Here is a 26,316-nt window from a genome sequence, read left to right on the forward strand (position 1 = left end):
TTCTTAAAATCTAAAACGGACCATATATCTGTGCCAAGTGCCAAGGCTTTTTGATCTAAGACCAAACAACTAGCATAAAAGCTTTATTTCTAAACATTTACAATAGATGCCATTACAACAGTGTGAAATACACATTCACCTTCTATTGATTTCTATGCCTAGCTATTCTGCCCAAAATAAACATCCGAAGTTACAATTAATTTAAGCACACATGCTAACTTAAAACGTATTGCACGCCTAATAAGATGAAAAACGAGATATTTTAGATCGTCATTTTGACTGTCAGTCAACGGCGCTCTCTGACAGTTGAGCATACCAAGATGGCGGCGCGATCGCTTCCGGTGGCTTCACCTCCTGCAGTTGGTTTAGCGTTCAAGGCGCAATCCAGTCATTTATATATATAGATCAGTGATTCAAACCAAAGATTTTTCAACTCTCTACGTCCAAAAAACAATGTCGAGCGCTCTGTGCCTCACCAGCTGCTGGCGTTTTTAAAAGACAACTTACAATTCTGTTGCAAACAATTGAAAAAATATGTTGGCCTGAGGAAAATGCTTTGGTGGACATGTGACCTGGATGCAATTTACTGCATATACATTTGAGTCTCTGAACATCCTGAACCTTATTATCTTGAGCCAGTCTAGAGTAGTTTGCTGGACTATTGAATTCTTTTCAAGTGCTGTCTACATTTACAATAACAAAATGTATAATCGCTTTAGTCATGAAACACCCTAGAATAGTTTATATGTTGTTTTTCAATCGTTTAAACCGTTTGAAATGACACATCCTGATATGTTTTGTTGTATTTGTCATTTTTCCTTTAGCGTAAACTTTATGAGGAGTATCTCCAACAGTGTGCGGCAGAATACGACTTCTGAAGAAAACCCGCAAGTTTGACATAAATCATTTCTAGAAAGCACATCCATGAACTAAAAGCAGATATTGTTTCATGTGTGTCATAGCGAATGAATGATTGTACGAGCCAGTGCCTTTTTTCGTTAAATGTGAATTATTGTGATAAGAGTTTTAAAATGTGATGAACAAACATGACCTCAATGTTATCTTACACCAGCAATTTTTTTATCTCGGTGAAGCATTTTTAATAATCAGAATTACAACTGTTTACAGTCAATAAGCTGCATTATCACATTATTGTTATTATTGTTATTTTATATCACTTCTGTGGCCTTTTACATAACCAAACATAACACTTGCTCACTGAATTCAACGGCACAGATTCTATAATATGAGTTTGCTTTCAGTGTTTACGAATTTAAAGTGACATTTATACATTTTATAAACTAATGTGTTATAATTCGCTCTTCCGGTGGCCACAGACGCTCTTCTGTGTGACTTTAAATCAACTTTCTTGAGGTCTTCCTGTCATTCATATGTTTGTGTGTATTAACTAGTCTATATGATGTCAATATATGACTGTAGTGAGATGTTTTCGTTGTGTAATGCTGCCCACAATAATCGTACAAAATCTTTTCAGTGATATTCTTAGGCCAGTTTTTGAATACTACGAATACATTTTGGAAAAGCTTTTGTACCGTCCATTTATAATGCTGTTTCTTCTAGTCAGACCGCCGTACTGACCACTGTTTAGATTTGTTTTTATTTACACCTACATTTTATTTAATGTCATTTTAAAGAAACATGTCACTTACCTGATTTTAATGAAAAAACCAAGTGCATTTACCTCAATCCGTGTTGGAGCTAAATTCAAATCTTCGTATTTAGTTTTTGTCTTAATGCTCCGCTCTTGTCACACTATTTTTCAGATGGATGCCAATTTTAACATAATGCTTTAAAATGTCTTTGTTTTAGATTTTTAACAGTCTTTTTACTGAAGAACTTTATATGTTTGTTTGCAATAATCTTATTCTTTTTAACTTATTAAGTACGTCACTGTCTTATGAACTCCCTTGATCTATTTGTTTTTGTTGGTATATACAAAAGTGTATACAGTAGTCGTGTGTGCTTATGAATGAACACCGCAATAAAATGTTATAGCAACACATTTATTTGTACTTTTTTCCACCAGAATGTGTCCCATACGACTGAAACCTCCAATCCCTGAGTTAGTACCGAAGAAAAACTGTAGGAGGTCAGAGCTACCAGGAAAGCATTCAATAGTATTGCCTTCAGTCTAAAAATACAATCAATAATCGATCACTCAGTTATCAATAAATCATTTTACGATTAGTCAGAAAATACAATCCTCGAATCTTATATTACGAGCATTTCTATAGATAAACGTATAGCTTTACATATTTGTGTTTTGTCCAATTTACTAGCAAGGCAACCAACGTTCCCATTAGCAAGAGGTATATTGTCATCATTGAAGGTCATCGGGTTTATGGTGCCCGGGTCATGCGTACGTTTGAGGGAACATTCAATGCGATCATCATTATAGCGGCACTGCCACGAGACTAAAGAATTCTAGACGAGTTGATGTTATTAAAAAACAATCTCATGATCAAAAGAATGCCCTGTGCAAATTAATTCTCATGCATCTGTTCTCTAAACCTACGGACGTTTTTTCCTGTGATTCTTAAAAACTGCCGCAGGCAAAGCTGCATGGGGGCGCGTGTTGCGATGAGAGCCGGACATCACATCTGTTCAAACATTCCCGTTGCCACAGCCAGGCTAATCAGTAGCAGAAGTTTTGTAGAAAAAAGTGCCGTCTCCACGTTTGAATGCATCTTCGGGTTACAGCTATACACTGTCACATGTACAAAATATGACAATTCCCCTTTAACCGCTCTGTCAACACCATATACAGACAGACGCTTCATGCAAAGAGCAGTCGGAATCAAGCAACCCACAGAAGAGAGAGACGTCCTAACTAGGACAGAGGGTTAAAAAGAAGTTATGGCTCGTTTGATGGGTCCGGAGATGTTCCACCTCATGGGGATGAGGTCCTCGGCACATAAACCAGGTGCTTGTGTGGTATACAGCAGCGGAGGTCTTCCATGTAGTTTCCCATTGAACCGACAGTCTGTTTTGAGAGTTTGTCCAGGTTTGGCACAGAGGAGCAAACATATCTTCATTGTGAGCCTTTTTCGATCAGCCATGACATGTCTCCTGTCCTGCACAGAGACATCAACGCACAAATGTGACTTTAAATGTGAACAGCGAAGGGTTTCAAATGTTGCATAAAATATTGAACACAATGGAATATATTAGAGGTCGAGGTCGGCACTCTGCTGAAAAGTAAACTTACCTTTATGAGGAAGAAAAATGGCACTGTATAAAAATATATGTCTACATTTTTGGGAAAAAAAACGTAAACTTTTGAAATGTTGTTTATTGTAGTTAATAATAGTTTAAATGTAAACTGAAATAAAACCTAAACTAAAAGTTTACTCAAATAAATGAGTAAAAACACAACAAAACAGGTACAAATTTAATTAAAATACAATAATAAAAGTTAATCGAAAATATTAGTAAAACTACACTCTAAAGAGTTAAACCTTAATTCACTTGCGATCGTTTTTTTGCCCATTTGGAAATAAAACACAAATATGTTTTCCTTATTATCTGAATATTTTCTCACCAACATCCATAAGAATAAATAAAGAAATGAAGAAGAAATGAAAATGAATCCTCCTACAGGACTCAAAAGACTTTAAATTATGCTCAATTCTTATAAAACCGAATTATCTAAATGATCAATTTATGAAGTTATCCATGTTCCTCCACACTCCACCTGTATGCGATCCATGTCATTTGTGCATTCTTGAGTCAAGGCCTTCATATTTGGATAGTTTATTTAATCCCGAGTGGGCTTGATATATATTGCTTGATACGTAAGTTGATACTTGCAATAGATAAAACAAAGTCGAGAACACTACTGAGTCTCTGAGCCAAATAAACGTACAACCCATGGGAAAAACAACGAAAGAGTTTCTACTTCACATTTGCGGTGTAGTCTGTGGTTAAGACTTTGAAAATGTACTTACTCAACGTCACGTTTCCTAATCATCTTTCCAGAGCCAAACACTTCTGCAACCCGTGACACAATGGGGTCATAGTTCATACTGGCCACGGACACCACCTCTTCACTTCTGCCATCAGAGCGGATTAAACAAAACGCCACACAACTACCATCAGCCGAACATGGGCAATAAATAACATCATTGAATAAAACACAATCACTGCTATGTACATCATATTCTACAGTACATAAATAAAGTCGCTATACATTCAAATAGTAAATGAAAAAAAATGCTTCTCTGATTGGCTGATAAAGGTACAAGAGTCAAGGTTCCACCATATGTGAGATGAAGATGACACACAAAGTGCATGATAAACTAAATGCACTCACTTCGTGTAGAACGCCACAAATTTGAGCTCGTCCAGATCTCCCTGGATGACGACATCATCAAAGCCATCCCCGTAACCTTGACAACAACATCACGACCATCAAACGCAACACCAATGCTAAAACTACGCCATTGCAAGTCATTTTTCATCAGCATATTTACGGAATATTTCAGCGATATACCTGCATATCGAATGCTCTTGCCGAACATCGCTGTCCAGAAATAAGGCACAGCTTTAATGTCCGTCGCCTTTCCCATCATGCTGAGAGCGGCCACTCTTCCTACAGAGAACGACAGAAAAATGGGCTGAAGGTTTTCTTTGTCCTTTTGGACGAGCGTTAGCAACGCAAAAGTCATGGGTTTGAGTCCCATGGAGGAAAAAATCGTAATACATAAATGCAAAAGGTCAGAAAACCCTTGTTTATTTGTATTGAACATTTGTATTTGACCGAAACTAAATGATTAAGGTGTTTGACTTGAGCTAACATTCAACAGGTCTTACCGTGTACATGTGCCATCTGCCAGTGAGGAATGTTCACCTTCTTATTGTTGCGTAAAGCCAGAGGAAATGTTACCACGTCACCTCCGGCGAAGACTCCGTCCATGTTGGTCTGCATGGTCTGAAAGGTTATTAAAACTGGAGTGTAAGTTCACAGTCTTATGTGCACATGCTAGCTTGAACCTACTTTAAAGCAACATACTTGAACTGATTGTTGGAGGTGTTTGCCGAACAAATCTGTCTTATCATACATCTGAGAGACTCTAACATACGCATACTGTATGTGTACTGTAAACTCACTGCACCTTATTGACTGGGATGAAGCCTTTAGAGTCCATGTGAATTCCACTCTGCTTCAGAAATGTTGTGGCTGGACCTGAGCCTAAACACAAACACACGTATACACATAAACAAACACAAATAAACACACACATGGAAACAAATAAACAGACACAATCACACACACACACATAAACAAACACACAAGCATGCATGCATGCACGCAAATTCACATACACACATGAACAAACACATAAACACTCATAAACAAAACAATAAACACACACGCACACACATACAAATAAATAAACATAGACACAGACACACACAAATAAATGAACAAAACACACATAAATAAATAAACACACACATACAGTACAAGCAGGAACACATAAACACACACAACAATCTTTGAACTTCAAGTATGAACTTCACTTAGAGATCAAATATACGAAAATGTAATATTTTTATATAATTAGGATTAAAACATGTTAAAATGATTGCTACAAAATGAACATGGTAACTTGACGACACTACGAATAAACAAATAAATAAACATTTACTATTAATATATTTTAAACATTCTATGAAAGACACAAATGACACAGACTCACCTACACCAATAACACACACATCAGCTCGTAAGACTTTTCCACTTTTCAGCACCACTTCTTTTAACTATCAAAACAAAATAAAAGAGGGTTTTTTATTCTTATTCTTCATCACCATTGTGGGAGCAGAAAACACATCGCTTATCGAATTATTTCTGCAGAATGACATGTTGAGGTGTCGACTCATAATGCATCACAATTTCGCTCATGTGGAATTATAAATGTGCTCCTCTGACTGTTTCTTCTCTTTTTCTGATTTTCTTGCAGTTTAGCTGAAGGGCAGTTTATTACTGCTGCAGTGACTGGACAGAGAAATACTGAAAGCCAAGCAGTGTCACAGTCAGAGAGGGTGTAATTTATCAGATCGAGAGAGAGAGAGAGAGAGAGAGAGAGAGAGACAGAGAGAGAGAGAGAGAGAGACAGAGACAGAGACAGAGAGAGAGACAGAGAGAGAGAGAGAGAGAGAGAGAGAGAGAGAGAGAGATCAACCTGCGTTTCACTGAAATTCTCTCACTTTAATGATACCTGTCCATTATGGCCTCTCATCTCCCACACCTCATTCAACATGTAGAACTTCACTCGGTTTAATTCAAACAGCTGAGGAGAGTGACAAAGAAATACAAATGAGATACAATCTTTCAATATAACATTCTTGTGTTATAAGTAACAAATGAGCATACAGTTTTGTCATTCCAGTCAGGTGTCTGTTAAATTACAACAGATCAAACTTCAGGAATGGCTTAAAGTCACCCAACATGTGAAAGACTGAGAGAATATAAGGATATATATTTATTTTTTAACAGATCCTTAAATGCATGTTACAACTTTAGAATTTCCATGTACATGAACTTGTTTTCTTTTGCGGTATTTAAGATTTGAAACATAATTTTTTTTTGTTATTTAGACCAGTTTGTCTATTTAAATGTTCTGCAGATAAATGCAAAAAAATATGATTTGGTATTTGGGAGAAATGTCGTCACTAGTTCACAGAATGAAACAAAATCATAATTTTACTTTAACACATACCTAGAAACAGTCAAGAAAACTGTTATGAGTAAAGTTAAGAAAAACTGAAAATCGTTTTGGAGTGGTCTCTACATTTTTCCTGCGACTGTGGAGCAGGTTTAAATGTGAATCGCATAATCCTGGAAAATGCTGATAATTAAAAATATTACATTACATAATGAAAAGTGATGCTGGAATCTTCTCCATACTTGACCCCTTTCCAAAATGAAGGTCAACTTTTTACACTAAGAAAATCATAAATAACATTTTACACAATCATCATCCTGACTCGCAATGTATCGTGTTGCCTTCTTGAACATCACAAAATGTTTGTATTTTTGTCTCTCGATTGTCCTCAACGTAAAAAGATGGATCAAAACATCATAAAGTCATTGTTGGAGACGGGTCAAATATGCAGAAGATGCTGAAGATGCTGAAAGATCAAAGATCGTGTGCGACCTGGAGGATTTTGTTTATCGGTTTCGCTTTATTCACATTTCACTATTTAACAGATTCTGCAGGGTGTATGTAAACACTTTTTTCTCTGACCTTCATCAAGACTTTCCCAACTTTCTCTCCGAGTGCTTTTCGGAACGGGACGGCCTCTATACCGATGACAGAGACTGAATGAGCTTTATCTGTGAGAGCTGCCGCTACCTCCATACCTGAAAAAAACAAATGAAACACATCAGTTCTGTACATACTGTAACCAGCTTAAAAATTTCATTGCATAAGATGATAAACCATCTTAAGTGACAAACAAATGATGCCAGACAAAAACATCTGCCATTGGTTGGACCACAATGAATTTCGATTTGTGAACCTAATAACATGTCACCTGTTTTGACATTTTATTCGCCAATGCAACAATTTGCATACGTGCATGTGACTCAAGTGTACAAGTGCTATACAAGAAATATAAAACAATAAAGAACTAAATGACTGTACATTTTATATAAGCTCTCACCGATAAATGATGTCCCCACAATGACTGCGTTCTTATTGCTGGCGAGTGCAGCGATGCTGTTGGCATCTTCTGGTGTTCTCGGGTGAAACACATTTCCCACATCTTTGCCTTTGTAGCTCAAAGGTTTTGGTCTGACAAAGATGAGGACATTTACATACACATACACATTACAGACAGAGATGAGAATATCTACAGCTTTAAAGGGACCCCCGCAGAAAAATGAAAATTCTGTCATTCTTCACTCCCCCCTAGTCTAGTGGTTCGACAACCAGAGACTGAAGAATACAACATTGTCAGTCTTCTTCAGTTTTCCTGCGACTGTCAAGTAGGTTTAAATGTGCCTCGCATAATCTGGAAAATGCTGATATAAAAAAAATGACATTACAAGAAGTTACATTATGAAAAGTGATGCTGGAATCTTCTCCATACTTGACCCCTTTCCAAAAGGTTGAAATTCATCTTTTCGCACAGAGAAAATCATAAATAACATTTGACACAATCATCATCCTGACTCGTAATGTATCGTGTTGCCTTCTTGAACATCACAAAATGTTTGTATTTTTGTCTCTCGATTGTCCTCAACGTAAAAAGATGGATCACAACATCATTATTGGAGACAGGTCAAATATGAAGAAGATGCTGAAAAAACTAATATCGTACGTATCGTGCGCGTGTTGAAGTCAGGAAATTGTTGAATTTTGTTGTTATTTTTGTTTGTGAACAAAAAGCGATCTCGTCGCTTACTGTAATATAGTGAAGGCTGAACCACTGGAGTGACATGGATTTCTTGACTCACTTTCTGTGCTTTGAATGTCAACTGCGTTGAAGTCTATTGGGGAGTTTAATTGGTGTTTTTGGATATGATCTGATGTCCTAATGTTCTTGAGGGTAAGTCATTCACGACAGAATTGAAATTATTTGGCGGATCTGCCCTTTACACAGACATTTGTGTGAATGATACCTGCTTCCTGTGGCAATCAAGAGTTTTCGATACTCCATTTTAAAACCGTCCCGAAAAAACACAGTCTTCGATTTCGCGTCGACAGAGATGACCTACAGACAGAGTATAGTAAGAGTATAGCAAGAGTTTATTAAGGCAAAAGTCGCAGTAAATGGTTTGTTTATAAGCGAGAATTGGACCCTAAACCGAAATATTATATACACCTATACACAGAAATGTACAGTTTTTGTCTAAATACAGTAAATGTCATCTCACCTCTTTTTCTAGCAGTACCTCAATGTCGTGCATCCGAAAGAACTCGGCGGACCTCATCTGCAGCTGTTCGGCCGTGCTCTCCAGAGACTGAAGAATACAACATCGTCTGTCACAGTATGTGTGGTCAACATAACAACACTGTATATGTAACAGTAGTGTAACTGATCTCAGATCTCTCAGTGGACTGTTCTGTGTACAAACCTTACTCAGTTTAGGCCTGTCGTATGGTGGATGTTTGTCCATGGTGCACATCACAATACGATCCGTGAAGCCCTCCTGTCTTAAGGTCTCAGCGCACACCAGACCAGCTGGACCTGAAAGAGACCATGCAATAAAAGAGAGATAAGTCATCACATTAAAGATGCATGCAAACTATTGATCCAGGACCAATACGGTGCTTTCCAAAAAAGAAAAGTGTGCACTTTATGGATAAAATGTTGCCGTATTGAGAGAAGTCACCTCTTTTAAATGATGGATTGGTGGCTGTTTGATCGGATTATAAATGATTTGAGCTGATGTTATCTTAAAAGAACCAGTGATTGATTCATGTCATGTTAAGAGATGACATTAGTTAACATTTGGACCTGTCTTGCGTGTTTCAAATGCACAGATTCTGTTCCTCAAGTATTCCTTAGACTGTCTCAAATATCAGACTAACTGGTCCAATAAACTAGTTCAGATTTGTGTATCTCTCTATTATGTCAGAGGGTGCTTTTCAGTGAATATTTGGCTCTGTTTTTAAATAATTTTTGTGTTGTTTTATCGAATTATGGCCGCAACCTGATCCAATAATGAGAACGTGGCTGAATCCATTGCAGGAATTGATGACAGCTGAACACTTTGACATGGCCTTTGTCCGTCGCTGGGTTTGTAGGTCCTGTCAGAAAAAAAGAAAAGTCTCATCACCATTAACAATTGTTGTTTAATAAAAAATGTTTTCACATTTGTTACCCAGCCTGTCAAAACCAGGTTAAAGTCACCATGAAACTGAAGTTGCGATTATCTTCTTTCCCGTATAGTGACGTGTACCCGAATGAAACGCAGGGCCGCTTTAATTGTAAATCTAATGTTAATTTTACACATACATTTACTATTTAAAATCAAAGTTGCATTTTTCAGTATTAATGGACCAGAGCTTACATACAATGAACACTTTTGTTTTTGCCCCCATTTTTCATGAGCTGAACTCAAAGATCGAAGAGTTTTTTTTCCGTACACAAAAAGCCTATTTCTCTCAAATATTGTTCACAAATCTGGCTAATGCTGGTGCCACACCAAAAAATGATCTGGCCGATTTCTTCCCTTACGACAATCCTAGGTAATGTCCCGATGATGTTAAACGGCTCTTAAGATTATCTTATCAGATTTCCCTGTGGTGTGATGTGTGTTAAGAGCGAATGAACCTGTTCAGAAGAACATCAGAGGTGCCATGATCGTGAATGTTAAATATTCAACATGTGTGGGGGAAACCCAGAGGATTACGAATAATTTCAATTAAAACCAGTCACAGTAATGGTTGGAGTCCGAGTGTGGATGCTTTAAGGTGGAACAGAAAAAATAGGTCCATTGGAGCTAGTGGAGCCAGCAGACTCTTTCGGGTGATAATGTCAGCAGCTATTGTTTTTACAAAACTGTATTAATATTCTTTTTTAATTACAGTGAAGACATAATTACATAAATGTAAGACGGGGCTTTATTTTGCCCTTCCCTCTTTAATTGGCGAAACTGTCATACTTTTGATTAAGGTTATCATACCTTCAAAATCTCATTTTTTCGGAGCGCAAATTATTATTTTTAAAATAATGGTGTGCGTGGATAAATCATAAATCATTGCAACACTGTGTAAAACACTTATAATTTTCCTGTTTGATTGCATGGTGATTAATTTGTCCATAATTTTAATCTTTGACATGGCTTTACTCGGTCAATATTAAAGATATCAAGAATACATTTTCACAGAATGTTCTTTACATTGCGTAGGTTGCTTTTATGTCGAAAATAGTAAATCACAAGAAAAAAGACTTTAGCTGGATTTGCACAGGCAGGGTCACATATTTAACGCAATTTGTCATTAAAACATTACCTGCTTGTTTGCTCGTATAATCACCTTCTCCTTTTCAACTCTAACCTGAAATAGACAGAACGATTTGATTTGACAGATTATAATTTTTATATAAGGGATTATGTATTATTATTTAATGATTTCTTATGACCTCTGTGCTAACAAGAATCTGATCTGATGTCTTCGTGACAACATTGTCAGGTTCACTATTGTCAAAAATCAGTTTAGATTGTCAGTATGGTTCTGTTCTGGGCGAAAGCGATAACAGAACAGAACAACAGATGTCATTAGTTCTTAATGACATTTAAGTGTAAAACATAATGTAAAGTAATTGAGACTTATGAAAAGGAATTACAGAAGTGGAGTCCCTATACGCTGCTGCTAGCTGAATGAATTTTAAAACAGAAGCTGCGATAGCATCATATTTCTATAGGTAGATGCGAGCTTGACTTACGTGACCTGCCAGAACTAAATCAAGAATAAATATTAGAATGAGTTTACGCCAAAATAAACAGTCGTCATGACCAGACAGGCAGAAAGAAAAAAAGTCACAAATAATAAAATCACCTGGAAGGTGGGCAGACTGTCCAGCCCAGGAAAGTCCTCTATATCACCTGTAGTGATGTTAAAACACGCCCCATGCCATGGACATCTGACTCGCCCTTTTGACAGCACACCTGAGAGACAGGTAGAATTGTTTTAAAGGGACTTCTGTAAGAATTTACATTCAGTTCAAACAGTTGATAGCTGTTGTAAATGCTTTAAATGTGACTTAATTTATGTAATACTTAAATTGGAATACTTCACGCCTCACCTTTGACCAGCGGAGCACCATAATGTGGGCACTTATGTCCCATGGCAAAGAATTCTCCACGTTCCTTTATGAGCAGAGCTCGGCCTGTCCCCAAATCAACCTCACGCATTCTGTTAAATAAAATATACGTGATGATCAGTACGGCTCAAAAACACTAACACTTATCTATCATATTTCTTATCGGTTTGTTAGTTGTACAGATCAATTAAATACATTTCAAGTCTTTCTTTCAAACATAGTATGAATACTGTACTGTTCGACTGAACGTAGAAACACTTACTGTCCATTCTCAATGTCTCTGACGTGACAGACAGAAGCCTCGATGAAATCTCTGTGTTTGCGCTGAGTCACGGTGTCATCGTCCGAACAATGTCCCAGAGAGCCGTTGGGTCTGCATTCTGAAAACGGACTGGCCTTCCCATTAGGAGACATCGGGTCCACTTCCTTCTCTTTCTCCAAAAGAGACAGCTCAACTTTGACCTCTACTGCAAAAAAAAGAAAAGAAGTGTGTGAGATCAGAAAAACATTTTTATTTTAAGGACCCCATTAACCATATCAATATTAAAAAGCCCTCCCACTCAATTTCGACCCAATAAGAGATTGGCATAGCTAAGAAAAATTCATACACAAAAATTATACAAAATAATGAATACCTTTCTTTTAATTGTAGATTCATTATATACTCATCGTGAAATTATATTAAAGGGGGATGCAACAGTGTTTCATGCATTCTGACTTATTTACAATTTTAAACATCCAGGCTTCTCATCCTTAACATGGTCAACTTGATACACTCCCCCAGCATTCGTAAAGGTTTGGAAAGTTTTTTTCGATCATAAAATCTGTTTCGTAACAACTTTTCTTAGTCCATTATTGGTCAATTCTCCTGGAAAAACATGCGGCACGCCCCTGACTCAACCATGGAGAGCGGCAGACGGAGCATGCGCACAGGTCACTTTCACCTGTGTGCAGGAGAGAGAGAGAGAGAGAGAGAGCAGTTTGCGAAGTTCCGCTGTGTTTGTCTCTTCGCTGCATTTGGGTGATGGATGTTATATAAACGGTGGATATAACGCAGGATTTGGAGATCGTTTGAAACAGAAACATGGAGCGACCCCAGGGCTAATAGATGCAGGACGCAAGCAGTAAGTGAAACTGAGTCATACGTCTGTGTTTTTGGGTGCACGCGTGCTTTAGTTCCGCCTACCACCCACCCCCACTTCTCCCCGCATGCGTAGGATGTTTTCAGAAATAATCGCACAGCTGTATCTGTCTTTTTAAAAGTGATCAAACAGATATGAGATATGCAGAAAACGGCCATTTAAAATTAAATACCAAAATTAAAATGATAAATGCATTATGATCATAAAAAAACTTAAACGGTTCAATTACATACCCACAAACATTAATTTTTTAAGCGAACATGTCCAATGTGCATCCTGTTCTGTAAAACTATATATTTAATCCGTATAGAATATATTTTTCCATATTTTAAACTTTGCTGAAATCTCTTAACAGCCTGTACTAATATTTACTGTAAAGCTGATTTGCAACAAACTGGCTATAGAATTGAATTTATTTTGAGGTCCCCTATAGTGGGTTCCGACCCCCTGGTTGAGAAACACCATCTTAAACAGATTGAAAAACTGCCATAAAACTGAAGAAAACCAAAATTCAAATAATGAACCATTTCTTTATAATAATGATGTATTTTAATGTATAGAGCTCAGTCAGAAGGTGTGCACTATGGTTCTCTCTCTCTCTCTCTCTCTCTCTCTCTCTCTCTCTTTTTGTCTCCGGTCAGAAGAATGTGCTGAGGACCTGCATATAATGCTTTAATCACACAGGAATTCTCACCTGCTGAGCGAAGCTTAATTAAAGTCAATGGAAAATCAAGCAAGATGAATGAGAGAAAACTCGCCATCACATAACCGCCTTTAAAACCCTTGTTTTTACTGGCAAAACTGTGAGTGTTTATTTATAAAATATGATTCATTTAGTGAGTACATTCATCTCATCTCAGGGCTCTGTAGGCCTACATTCATTCAAACTTTCATTCCCTCACGCATTAAACAAAGAAATCATCTTAACAGACATGAAAATATCTATTTAGTCAACAAAATTAGATTTAGTAACTATAAGAGAAAAAATAAGAGACCATTCAGAATTCTTCTTTTATAACATTTCTAGGTGTATTTCTACGATTTATTTCAGTTCGGTGTCTGTTGAATTTCAACAGAATCCAACCTCAGGAGTGACATTAAGTCATCCAACAGCAATGTGAAAGACAGCATGACAAGACACGTGAAAACTGTGATGAAATCACATAAAAAATACTTTTACTTTAAAAGATACTTTAATAGAATTTCCTAAATGTAAAAATATTACTGTTGTATTGCTTGAAAGTGAAAATTTAAATTAGTTATAAAGTGCTTTTTGTTCAACACCATCGGATGAAATATGGTTTGTCTACACGTATGCATTAAAGCTACAATCCCTAACTTTTGTGGTAAAAAGTAAGAAAAATCAGTTTGTAAGCAAATAAAAAGTCTTGAAAAAATCAACCTTTTGATAATCAGTCAGTTGTGATTTCACTGGAAACATAGTTTGACGTAAAGATATGTAAAGATAACGCGTGAAGAGAAGTATGTTAAGTAACCTGTAATTTGATGTTAAAAACAGAAATCAGAGCAGAACGTATCTGAAACACTCTTTTCCTTTTACTTTGTCACACGATGACTTCAAAATGGTCTGTTCGAACCGCAAGGCCTCTATCCGTGTCCTCTGAAACCCAACGCCTACGGTCACACTTTCACAACTGTGCCTTTTGACATGAAAGACATCCGGGTGCTCCACACTAGCGCTCCCCACCCAGCCGCCATACGAGAGAAACAGCGATACATTGTGAAACATTTGAATCTCATATTCCGCTGTCTAATCCTCTTGAACACACAGAGCAATTAAGAGCATTAAAATTCCTCCAAAGGAAAGCCACATCACAACAGCACTGACCCACATTTGGAGATAAAAGATTTAAAGCCATAGTTCAGGCCAAATTTAAAACCTGTTATAATTTATCCACCCTCATGTCATTCGAATCTCTATATGACTTTTTCTTCTGTGTAACAGTAAAGAAGATATTTGGAGAAATGTCTCAGTGGTTTTAATTTTCCATACAATGTTGTGTTCTTCGGTGTATTTGTTAGTCACCTGCTTTGGGTTTGGAGAGGCATCCTCCCATGGTGTGCCCGGAGTGGCCCGATGAGAGGGAGACCCAGGGTGGGTGTTAGAAGGGCTGGACTGAATCAGACACTCAGGGTGGTCCGTTGGGCCTTCTGCAGGGGGGATGTTCGGGCCTGGCGGGCCCACACAGCCATCTCAGAAATCAACTACTGTACGGCCTGACAATGCAAACAACAAATCATTATCGTGTTCGTCAGCAAGTAACATGTCATTTTATCTTGAATTCCAAACAGGGCACGATGACAATGAAACCCTGATTTATGATAGATAAGTGCTTTGCTTGAGGGTCTAAACCCCCCTTGTGACGTTCCACCAGTATCAATAACAAGCACAACTGGTCCAGCATGTTATTTCACACTGGACTGGGGAGTTGTCAATATCTATCAATGACAAAATGGTAATTTCTCAATCATACCCACCCCATTCCAACCACAGTTTCGTGCTTCTGGCAATGTTAAAGAGTTTCAGTTTCACACCCGCCGAGCATTTTTCTAAATTGCATCACTTATCTGGTTGGTGCTCATCTCCCAAATAACAAGAATGTTTAATTGAAATAAACGATGAGCAGTCTTGGGTGTAGAAAGAGAAATAAGAACATTTACTGAATTATGGACAGAACCCAGACAGAGACAGATGGAGAAAAAAATCATCAAATTCAAAACACAAAAAAGAACCTCAACACAAAAACTGAGAGTCATCATCCTTTGACACAAGACACAGTCCGGTGGATACTGTCACACACAGCTCAAAAAACACCGGACCTTGACAGAACCTTTCTATTCTTTTACCTTTCACTCCAACTCAGTTTCTTCTCTTTGAAGGTACTGTAATACAGCTTTGGCACAAACGGTCTTTATATGTGATTGTCAAATGCCAATGATGCCAAGACCCAATGCCAATGCAACATTTATGTCATGTGGTTAACAGCGTCTAACTATAACTGTAATGCACATAGACTGTACAAAGACACTTCATGCTTTATTATGTAATATGAAGTGCTGAAGTAATGAAAATGAAGAAAAGTGCACATTTGATGTTGATATATGATGTCAGTGTGTATGGTGAGTAGAGATGGTGAAATAAAATTTCCACTTGGAAAAAGGTCAGAATACAGCAGGCATGTAGGAATATTATGGACCCTATACTAAAGGATTATTAAGAACACCATACTGATATTGTGGTTGACCCCCTTTCGCCTTCAGAACTGCCTTAATTGTACGTGGCATTGATTCAACAAGGTGCTGAAAGCATTCTTTAGAAATGTTGGCCAATATTGATAGGATAGCATCTTGCAGTTGATGGAGATTTGTGGAATGCACATCCAGGGCACGAAGCTCCCGTTCCACCACATCCCAAAGATGCTCTATCGGGGTTGAGATCTGGTGACTGTGGGGGCATTTTAGTACAGTGAACTCATTGTCATGTTCAAGAAACCAATTTAAAATAATTCAAGCTTTGTGACATGGTGCATTATCCTGCTGGAAGTAGCTATCAGAGGATGGGTACATGGTGGTCATAAAGGGATGGACATGGTCAGAAACAATGCTCAGGTGGGCCATTCAAACGATGCCCAATTGGCACTAAGGGGCCTGAAGTGTGCCAAGAAAACATTGCCTGCACAGTGGTAACAAGGCATGATGGATCCATGTTCTCATTCTGTTTACGCCAAATTCTGACTCTACCATCTGAATGTCTCAACAGAACTTTCCAGTCTTCAACTGTCCAATTTTGGTGAGCTTGTGCAAATTGTAGCCTCTTTTTCCTATTTGTAGTGGAGATGAGTGGTACCCGGTGGGGTCTTCTGCTGTTGTAGCCCATCCGGCTCAAGGTTGTGCGTCTTGTGGCTTCACAAATGCTTATGCCGGCCCGTCTGGCACCAACAACCATGCGACGCTCAAAATCGCTTAAATCACCTTTCTTTCCTAAATTTTTAATATCATTTTGAATTCAAACATTGAAACATACACTGTCAGATAAAAAGATTTTTAAGAAATATAACTTTTGACCGGTAGTTTATATTGATTTTGTGTGTGTGTGTGTGTGTGTGTGTGTTTACAGCATACAACTGTGGTAACATATGCATGTGCATGTGTCTTCGAATGTAAACTCTAATTGTTCTTGTGTTTGACTCAAATCTTGTTCCTGTCCTGTTTTTCCAGTGTTAACCATTACCCTCACAGAGGACTCATCTGAACTTTACTTTCACTAAATATTCATTTCACAGCATTCAAACACACCGTAAACTCCAGTGATCTCGGTTTACCCAGAACTTCGCTTGAATTCATCCTTTAATCCGGAGCCAAGTATGAAACTCACTGGTTTTACCTTCATCGAACATCAGATTAAATTCTGGAGAGTCTTTTCAGGGTACACTCAAAAGCCACTTGATATTCACATCACACCCAAAGGTCTGTGAAATGGCAAGTAAAAAACAAAAGTTTGCCTTAATAAAGGAAATGTTCCACAAACAAACCGGGAGCAAAAACACCAAACGTTGAGATCCTTTTAAATCCCACCACATGAAACGTATTGATCTTGATTTTGGTGCCATATCTTAAAACCCCACCTGAAACGATTGTATAATAATGCATTTTCCTCTCATTCCTCTTTATCCCTTCATTTCTAAGATTTCCACTGCAGTACTGCGGATTATGAGAAAGGGAGACACCAGCATGAAACACCTTTAGTAAACGCTCCAAAAAGCATCTCGCCAAAATAAAAGCGTATGTAACAAACAGCAAAAATAGCCCGCCTCCCTCTTCTCGCTGCAGTTTTTGCTATTCCTTAAGAATTTTTGAAAATCTCCATAGCAACTGTGAATCTTTCCATAGTAGCTTTGCTTAAAGCACTGGTTTTTAGGTTACATGATGATGGAAAATTATTTGTGGCACTTTTGTCTCTCTTCTACTCGCCAGCAACACCTAGAAGCAATATTAAAAGATGTAAATGATTTCACGCTAACAAAACTTGAATGAAACTTCTGACAACAGATGACATTTCAGGCCACAAATATTGTTTTTTGCATGAAATTAACTCAACCATTATCAGGCTTTATTGTCAAATTGAGTTAATCCAAAAGGTAATGTCCTATTTCTTTTGATTTGGGGGGATATGTTCCAGGCAGGTTTTGTGAGATTGACCCACTAAGCTTTACTACATCGTTTACAAAAAATTTTGACATTATAAGCACTTTAATACAGCATTGCTATATTTGACCTAAAACTAAATCACACACCAACTTTTCCTCTAATGGCTTTTCTGGCCACCTTTCTTCGGTCCCATATATTGAACCCTTTTCTCCTAAAGTGGGTCAACCAGATTTCAGCCTTCACAACATATGACACAGGTCTCCCTCTCATGTACTTCTCAGTGTGCCCTTAAAGGAATTGTTCACTTTCAACATACATTTTCATGATAATTGAAACACCTGTTGTCATCCAAGATGTATATGTATTTTTTTAAGGTTTTGATGAAAACGTTCCAGGATTATTCACCATATAGTGGACATGAATGGACTCCAAACGGCTGAAGGTCAAAATTACAGTTTCAGTGCAGCTTCAAAGGGCTTTAAACGAAACCAGACAATGAATAAGGGTCTTATCTCAAAATAAAAATGTACATGCTTTATAAACACAAATGCTCGCCTTGCTCTTTTCTGCAAGCGCAATCACGACTTCACGTAATACATAATAACGTTGAAAATGTCATGCTTGACGAAGGCAGTACCGTTGTTTACAAATGTGGAGAAGGAGGACTGTTCAAAAGCTGTTGAATGTTCAATGACACATATTCAATTGTCTTTGTGTCAGATTTTTGTTTAAAATGGTCATTTCGTTTGCGTATCCTGGATTCCACCTACGTCAAGGGTGACCTTTTCAACTAAATTACGTAATACGTGAAGTCGTGATCATGCTTTTCAGAACAGAGCAAGGCGAGCATTTTGTTTGTTTATAAACCATATATACATTGTAATTCCTTTTAGAAAATAACAGATCGTTTCACTAGATAAGACCCTTATTCATTGTCTGGTATCGTTTAAAGCCCTTTGAAGCTAACCTGAAACTGTAATTTTGACCTTCAACCGTTTGGAGTCCATTGAAGTCCACTATATGGAGAATAATACTGGAATGTTGTCATCAAACCCTAATTTCTTTTTCGACTAAAGAAAATATTCATAAACATCTTGGATGACAACAGGGGTGAGTAAAGTATCATGAAAATGTGTGTTGAAAGTGAACAATTCCTTTAATTGTCAAAACGCCTTTTGCTTGCAACGGATGCGACACAGAAAATCGAACCCAGTCCGAAATTTTTTACGATGGACGAAAATATCAGAGGGAGTATGTAAATGTGATTGACACAACTTGAGGTCGTATTTGTTTTTAACGTGCAGAACTTTCGGACTCAAATTCGGACTCAATGGGCAATGCCTTTACACTAAAAATCTTCTCCAAAAGTTTACTCAGGATTCAGAACAGATCTCAGCAACATCTCATATTATGTGGTCACAGAATGTGCAATTCAATGTACATCTTGTACATACAGTGTGACATATAAACAAATAAAACATTTATTTTCCAATTATACTTGACGGAAACATGTAAAATTATCCATTTATTTAATTATTTCTCTCTCCCTCTTGCGACAAAAATTGTTATTACTTTATATAGCCTTTGTCATATTATTGCCTCCCTACGATTTATTGTTTAGTTTCCCTTACTTTTGTCACTTTGGCAATAGTAAAAGTCACACATAAGCTCAAACATTTTTATCAAATTCTCAGAAAGCCACATGCGATTATGTGATTTTACAGCTTTAAACTCAGCAGGACAGTTCACTTAAAGTGGCATATACTGCACGTCATCCATTTCTATAGTTCTAAACATTATGTGTCACAATCTATTTAATGTCTCCATAAAACATTTTTTGAGAAACATCTGAGACATAATACATTCACGAGTATAACATTAGGGCTAAAGGGCTGTAAAAGACCTTTTTTTCTTTGTGAACGTTCAAGTACGAGCCGGTGTCTTAATCTTTATTGATTCCGCGGACTTTCATTTTCCACCCCTGCTGTTCTCACCTTTACAGTGCAAATTGTTTTGACAGTTGTAAGTCACTCTCACAGCACTGCAATGAAACAGCAAAGCCTGGCCAAACACTGCAATGCAACGGCCATCAAACCATTTCTTCACAAGCAACAGACTGCAAAAGCATTTTCACTCTCTCTCTTCCTGAAAGCTTTACAAACTTCACATCCGCCGAGAGCGATGACAGAAACAGCATATGACAGACAGAAAACAATCACCTACTGTAAGGACGCCTCGCTCTCATCCATCCATCTCATCTGCTGCCAGAATGTGAAGCTGATGTTGTTCAGCAGGTTTGGCTTTGATTGACTTCTCTGGGCTCACAAGGGTTGTCCCCTTCTCACCCCCCCCCCCAAACTCGAACACGCACACACACAGAGTTTATCACCTGGACTCTGAATGACACGCATGAACAAAGGCTTGACAATTATGCAATGGAAACATGACACGTGCGTGAAGGCTTTTACATACTGTAAATCAGCTGTGTCAGCATTCACACTGTAGAGACAAAACAACATTGATTATCCGTTCAATCATCTATTCGTTTATTCATCCATGCAATCATCCATTCGTGCATTCATTTATCCATGCATCAATTCTGTCTTATTTCATTCATTCGTTCATCCATCCATTCATGCATTCATGTGTCCATTTTTCTATTCAATCATTCCACTCTATTAATAATTCTTTACTTATTTCATCAATTCATGAATCCATCCATCCAATCCTTCACCCATCCATTAATGCATTAATTTATCTACTCATCCAGTCTTTCTTTCATTAATTCTTTCCTTACATAATTCATTCGTTCATCTATCCTTCCATCCATCCATCTACCCATTCATTCATCTGTGCATTAATCCATCCATTAATGCATTCATTTATCTATTCTCCAATCTTTCATTCATTCTTTCCTTTCATAATTAATTTGTTCATCTATCCTTCCATCCATCTACCCATTCATTCATCTGTGCATTCATCCATCCATTAATGCATTCATTTATCTATTCGTCCAGTCTTTCATTCATTCTTTCCTTTCATAATTAATTTGTTCATCTATCCTTCCATCCATCCATCTACACATTCATTCATCTGTGCATTCATCCATCCGTCCGTGAATGCATTCATTTATCTATTCATCCAGTCTTTCATTCATCCTTCCATCCATCTACCCATTCAGTCATTCGTGCATTCATGCATTTATCTATCCATCCATTAATGCATTAATGTATCTATTCATCCAGTCTTTCATTCATTCTTTCCTAACATAATTCATACGTTCATCTATCCTTCCATCTATCCTTCCATCCATCTATCCATTCATTCATCTGTGCATTCATCCATCCATACATCCATTAATGCATTCATTTATCTATTTGTCCAGTCTTTCATTCATTCATTCTTTCCTTTCATAATTAATTTGTTCATCTATCCTTCCATCCATCCATCTACCCATTCATTCATCTGTGCATTCATCCATCCGTCTGTGAATGCATTAATTTATCGATTCATCCAGTCTTTCATTCATTCTTTGCTTCCTTTCTTAATTCGTTCATCTATCCTTCCATCCATCCATCCATCCATCTACCCATTCATTCATCCGTGCATTCATGCATTTATCCATCCATCTATCCAATAATGCATTCATTTATCTATTCATCCAGTCTTTCATTCATTCTTTGCATACTTAATTAATTTGTCCATCTATTAATCCATCTACCCATTCATTCATCTGTGCATTTATCCATTCATCCATCCATTAATGCATTCATTTATCTATTCGTCCTGTCTTTCATTTATTCTTTGCTTACTTTATCAATTCGTTCATATATCCTTCCATCCATCTACCCATTCATTCATCCGTGCATTCATGCATTCATCCATCAATGCATTCATTTATCTATTCATCCAGTCTTTCATTTATTCTTTACTTTTTCATTCATTCACTCACTCACTCACTCTATTTATCAATGAATTCATTTATTCATTAATTCAACTATGAAACCATGTAATCTGCCTTTATATTTGTTCGACCAAAGGAGTATCAATGCCAATTACAGTCTAACTCTTGCATGTCACGTCATGTCAAAAACCCATCCAGAAGGGGAGAAAACAGAGGAAATGTATTTCAAATTTTAATTACTGTAAAGATAAACAACTGAAAAGTTTTGATATTTGTTATGTCATGACGTTTCTCTAAAGGCAAAAATTCAGCAACTTATTTGTAGGTTTTTCGAGAGATCTCAACACAAACTTTTCTCAACACACCACATCTACTGTGCACTTGTCACACAGAGAGCTCAAAATACTCCAAAAATATCATCAAATAACTGACCTTGAATTTATAAAAAAAAGACCAAACAAATGATATAGACTTGTCATATTGATTTTTCATTATTTCTTCGAAGATATTCAAACTTAATTCATGAAAGCGTAACCTCTGAGCTTTGATACACTGCCACTGTTATGTGGTAGACCCTGATGAAAGATAAAGTTTGATTGACCAGCGTGTTAAAATCCCCCAAGGTTAGTTTGATGCCCTGTCAGAGAGAAGAAATGGGCAGATCACAGATGTTGGTTTAGCCATTCTCCTAGAATGAGATTAAATGGAGATAGAATGTACACTTTTCCTTAAGTCTCATCTGCTTCTCATACTTCTACTCTGACAAAAAGAGCCAGAAATTTAAGTTTGTTAAGTTTGCGATCAAAAATCTATATCGTTGAATATCTCAATATGACCTCAAAATTTCTCATCAAATTGACCCAAATCCATCTTATTTTACCTCTTCATTCATTTTACAGCCTCATTTTTTTTCCTTTTTATCTGAGACTAAATTGATTTCCTAAAGAGCCGCATCTAAGCAATACATATTCTTCGAGAGGAAACTGACACATTGATATCTCCTCATTGTATAGATTTATGAATGCAATATCTGATTTATAATGGTGATAAATGATAGCCGATCCGATTCATTCATTTGTGCTAGGTGTACGCTCCAGGTATAGTAACATAGCTTCTGAATATTAAGCAGTTCTTATTTTTATGAATCAAAAAAATCTTTCTGAAATACTTCTGCATGAGATTCAGTACACTAAACTGTGACTGGGACATCGATACGTTGAGATCTTTCTTTTGGGAAAAAGATCCTACATCAGTCACCTTGTGTGCTTCTGGAGTTTTAGAGGAGATCTCAATGTCAAACTGTGGTCTGATCTGCCAAGTTATTCAATTCTTTACAGTAAAAATAAACAAAATCAAAATTTCTCGTCCTTCTACATTCAAAATGATCTATAATATACAATATAATCTGTGTATGTGATCAATAGGATCTGTACTGCTATTACTAATAATAAAGAAACATACAAAACAAAGTTGATACTTCAACAAATCTGAACCACCCTGTGAGCAACAACATGTTCGTTTTGGTAATCCCTAAAACTAAATTAGCAGTCTTGAGTTGTAGTGAGATGGAAAACGGCTTTTGTTTGACTTGAGTTTATCACTCAGAGCGGCCGCAGGATTACTACAGTACAAATGAACTGAAATATTGGCATACGCTTAATCAGATTCCTCTGATCATTATGACCACGCTTATTTTTCCTCTGTTGTAAAGCTTTCTGAGGTGTTTTGCATGCTCCTCGAGTAAATCTGGATGGTGTTTGACTCTGGGAGTAGCTCAGTTATTATAATCACAAGTTCACATGAGTTCAGCGTTGATCTGGTTGTGGAATTCAAATACTAACCTTTAGTACGTTGCGGTTTAAAGCGCACGCTCATAGCTGAATTGTTATTCACACAGTCGCATTCATCAGAAGCAAGACAAAAGATTTGTAGTTTTTAAAGTCAAAATATATACAATACGAATTAATAATAATCTTGTAATAATTATACAGTATTCACTACGCTGTCAGTTTGCGTTTCAGGATGTTGTCTGAACAGCAATAAAAACTTTTAAAATAAATGCATGTAATAGGTATAACTGAGAAGATGTATCGAAAGTCAAACATTGCAAGCACAAGTTGTTAATCATTAATAATTATTTAATTAAAGAACAAAAATCTATATAATGGCTCAATTGATCAATTGACGACGCAAAGGTCATGGGTTCAATCTTAGGGTCCACATAAAATGTATATCTTGAATGCATCTTAGGATGCATCTGGCAAATACGTAATGTGAACTGAGGTACGCAATTTCGACATACAGATCTCACACGTTTTCTTTGTGATTAGATAAGGATGTTAAAAATCCATTTGTGAAACAAACACAGGACATCCAAACACAACAGATCTGAAGTTTATAAACTTCATTCATCGATCATGTGGGGGAGAGAAACAGACCCCAATGCACCACACCACGATATGTGCATTTCTGCGTTGATCAACTCAGATCTCTCACACGCTCTGTTATTTTATGCTTATCTTGCTGCAGAATCTGATAAGAGTTGCACGTGCTAAACAGTCAGCACTATGATCCGTATTACATAACACTCACGAACTAACCTCTGCTCACCTGGTCCTGTGTAAATCAGGTGTGTTAAACTCCTCCGCATAAGGCCAGATGTCCGGATGTTTGACCGTAGCTATCCAAAGTGATCTTGCCGTTATTCCTTTAGAGAATTCCACAGCACAGCAGTCTGTCCTCTGCAGTAGCCCTGGATCAAGGCACACACTAGTCCCACCACAAACCTCTCTCTCTCTCGTACACACACACACACACACACACACACACCAATAGCAGTAAGCAGAGGTGCTTGTAAGAATTGCTCACTCCTTTGCTCTCTCTCTCTCCCCTTTTGTGCTTATTTAGTCTTTAACAAACCCCCCCACCCTCTCTCTCTCTCTCTCTCTCTCTCTCTCTCTCTCTCTCTCTCTCTCTAGCGGAGACTGGGGTTGCGGCAGCGGGACTCTTGCCAGTAACTCAGCTGTATGCAGCATTGATGGAGTTGCTCAGGGATGCTAACACAGCATGAATTTTCCCAGCGCTCCACTTTCCCTTTCGCTCTGCGCTCCCCCTCCCACCTCAAGCCCCAACCTCCTTGTCTCTTTTTATCACCACCGTAACCTATCAATCTCCTTCCTTTAGCAGGACACTATCTAAATCACACTGTCCCAATGCTCTTTTTCATTTCCCTTAATTGTATAGCTTGTTTTTCCAGTAAAGCATGGGTCTAACTGGCCATTTACAGTTTTTCTCGATTGTTTACACACAAATATTGGTACTTGAGACACGATGACCACAACATGTAACTCATTCACCAACCCCCTGAACCAATTCTGCTAAACTACAAGCACAATTCCTGCTTTACACTCACATTGCAGATCTAAAACACACTGTTTTCAAAACACTACACACAATTCTCTGCATTTGGCACAATTTTCGGGCAGAAAAATCTCTTGTTTTCACAAGGAACACACTGCCATTCAAATATGAACACTGACTCATCACATGGGCAAACACCTGTCACAAACGCCTATACCCCTTCTCCAAGCTATGGAAGACACATGTGGAGATATAGCAGCTGATGCTTTTCATGGCTGGACTGAAAAATATTGCTTGTGATGTGGATGAGGTGCTTCCCAGTGTTTCCCATTCATCATAGTGTTTTATATTGAGCACATCAGTGTTCAACTGGTTCTTATAAATGTCTATTCATATGATGGTTTGTGTGTGTCATTTGAAAACAAAATACCATTTTGAGAAGAAAGAACATTGTTTTGAATGTGAAGTTTCATTTTGCAGGAGAATTGAGGGGTTTTGCCAATTGTGTTTGTGTTTTTTTATTTGTGTGTAGAGTTCTGAGAGTATGAGGCATGCTTTCAGAAAATGTGTGTAAACAATTGAGAAAAACTGTATAATGAGCTGTACGTTACAGTATATGAAGCCCTCTGCTGGCCATTAAGAGAACTGCACGTCAGCAGAGATTCAAGGTAGAAAGCTGAGAATCAATAGCTTTAGATCAGGGGTCTCTAACCTTTTTGTAAGCGAGGGCTACCAAAATATCTAAAATCCTCTACATGGCTACTTGTTGATAACATACTTTCAAACTTTAAACATGTGATGCCTTATTTTTAGGCTCACAGAACCAAATTCAGTTTTCTTTCAGATATTTTGCACTTGAATAGATTAAAGCTTATAACACTTGCTAATAATAAACTTTCATGACGGTGTAGCACTTGGCTTATGGGTATAGTCACAGAT

The 26,316-nt window shown here is 37.4% G+C and overlaps 2 protein-coding genes across 2 annotated transcripts in view; one reads left to right on the plus strand and one right to left on the minus strand.

Moving 5' to 3' along the window:
* LOC306891206 (uncharacterized protein) overlaps positions 1–2,024 on the plus strand; it is a 13,150-nt gene extending 11,126 nt beyond the window's left edge. The window contains exon 12 of the mRNA XM_079451277.1: positions 825–2,024. Within this exon, the coding sequence (XP_079307403.1) occupies positions 825–878 (54 nt within the window). The 3' untranslated portion in view covers positions 879–2,024. The remainder of the gene's footprint in view (positions 1–824) is intronic.
* Positions 2,013–24,942, minus strand: aifm3 (AIF family member 3). The gene is made up of 20 exons (XM_079451276.1): positions 24,628–24,942; positions 14,992–15,182; positions 12,065–12,269; positions 11,785–11,894; positions 11,538–11,647; positions 10,992–11,036; positions 9,689–9,785; positions 9,110–9,222; positions 8,909–8,995; positions 8,654–8,745; positions 7,693–7,823; positions 7,275–7,390; positions 6,246–6,317; positions 5,724–5,787; positions 5,136–5,212; positions 4,834–4,951; positions 4,514–4,612; positions 4,334–4,409; positions 3,969–4,073; positions 2,013–3,095 (listed from the first exon to the last, which is right to left on the minus strand). Exons 2-20 carry the CDS (start codon positions 15,020–15,022, stop codon positions 3,053–3,055), a joined length of 1,791 nt encoding a protein of 596 aa, XP_079307402.1. The 5' UTR covers positions 15,023–15,182; positions 24,628–24,942; the 3' UTR covers positions 2,013–3,052.
* Positions 24,943–26,316: the final 1,374 nt, after the last annotated feature.

The sequence above is a fragment of the Barbatula barbatula genome, assembly GCF_947034865.1.
Source record: "Barbatula barbatula genome assembly, chromosome: 2".
Classification (NCBI taxonomy): Eukaryota; Metazoa; Chordata; class Actinopteri; order Cypriniformes; family Nemacheilidae; genus Barbatula; species Barbatula barbatula.

Bases quoted from the DNA above. Each gene is read 5' to 3' on its own strand.
- aifm3 (XM_079451276.1), bottom strand. From the start codon at position 15,022: ATGGGAGGATGCCTCTCCAAACCCAAAGCAG. The intron at 9,786-10,991 runs GTAATGTTTTAA...TTTTTCTGACAG, and splicing joins TTATACGAGCAAACAAGCAG to GACCTACAAACCCAGCGACG. The intron at 5,213-5,723 runs GTGAGTCTGTGT...GTTTGTGTTTAG, and splicing joins TGTGTGTGTTATTGGTGTAG to GCTCAGGTCCAGCCACAACA.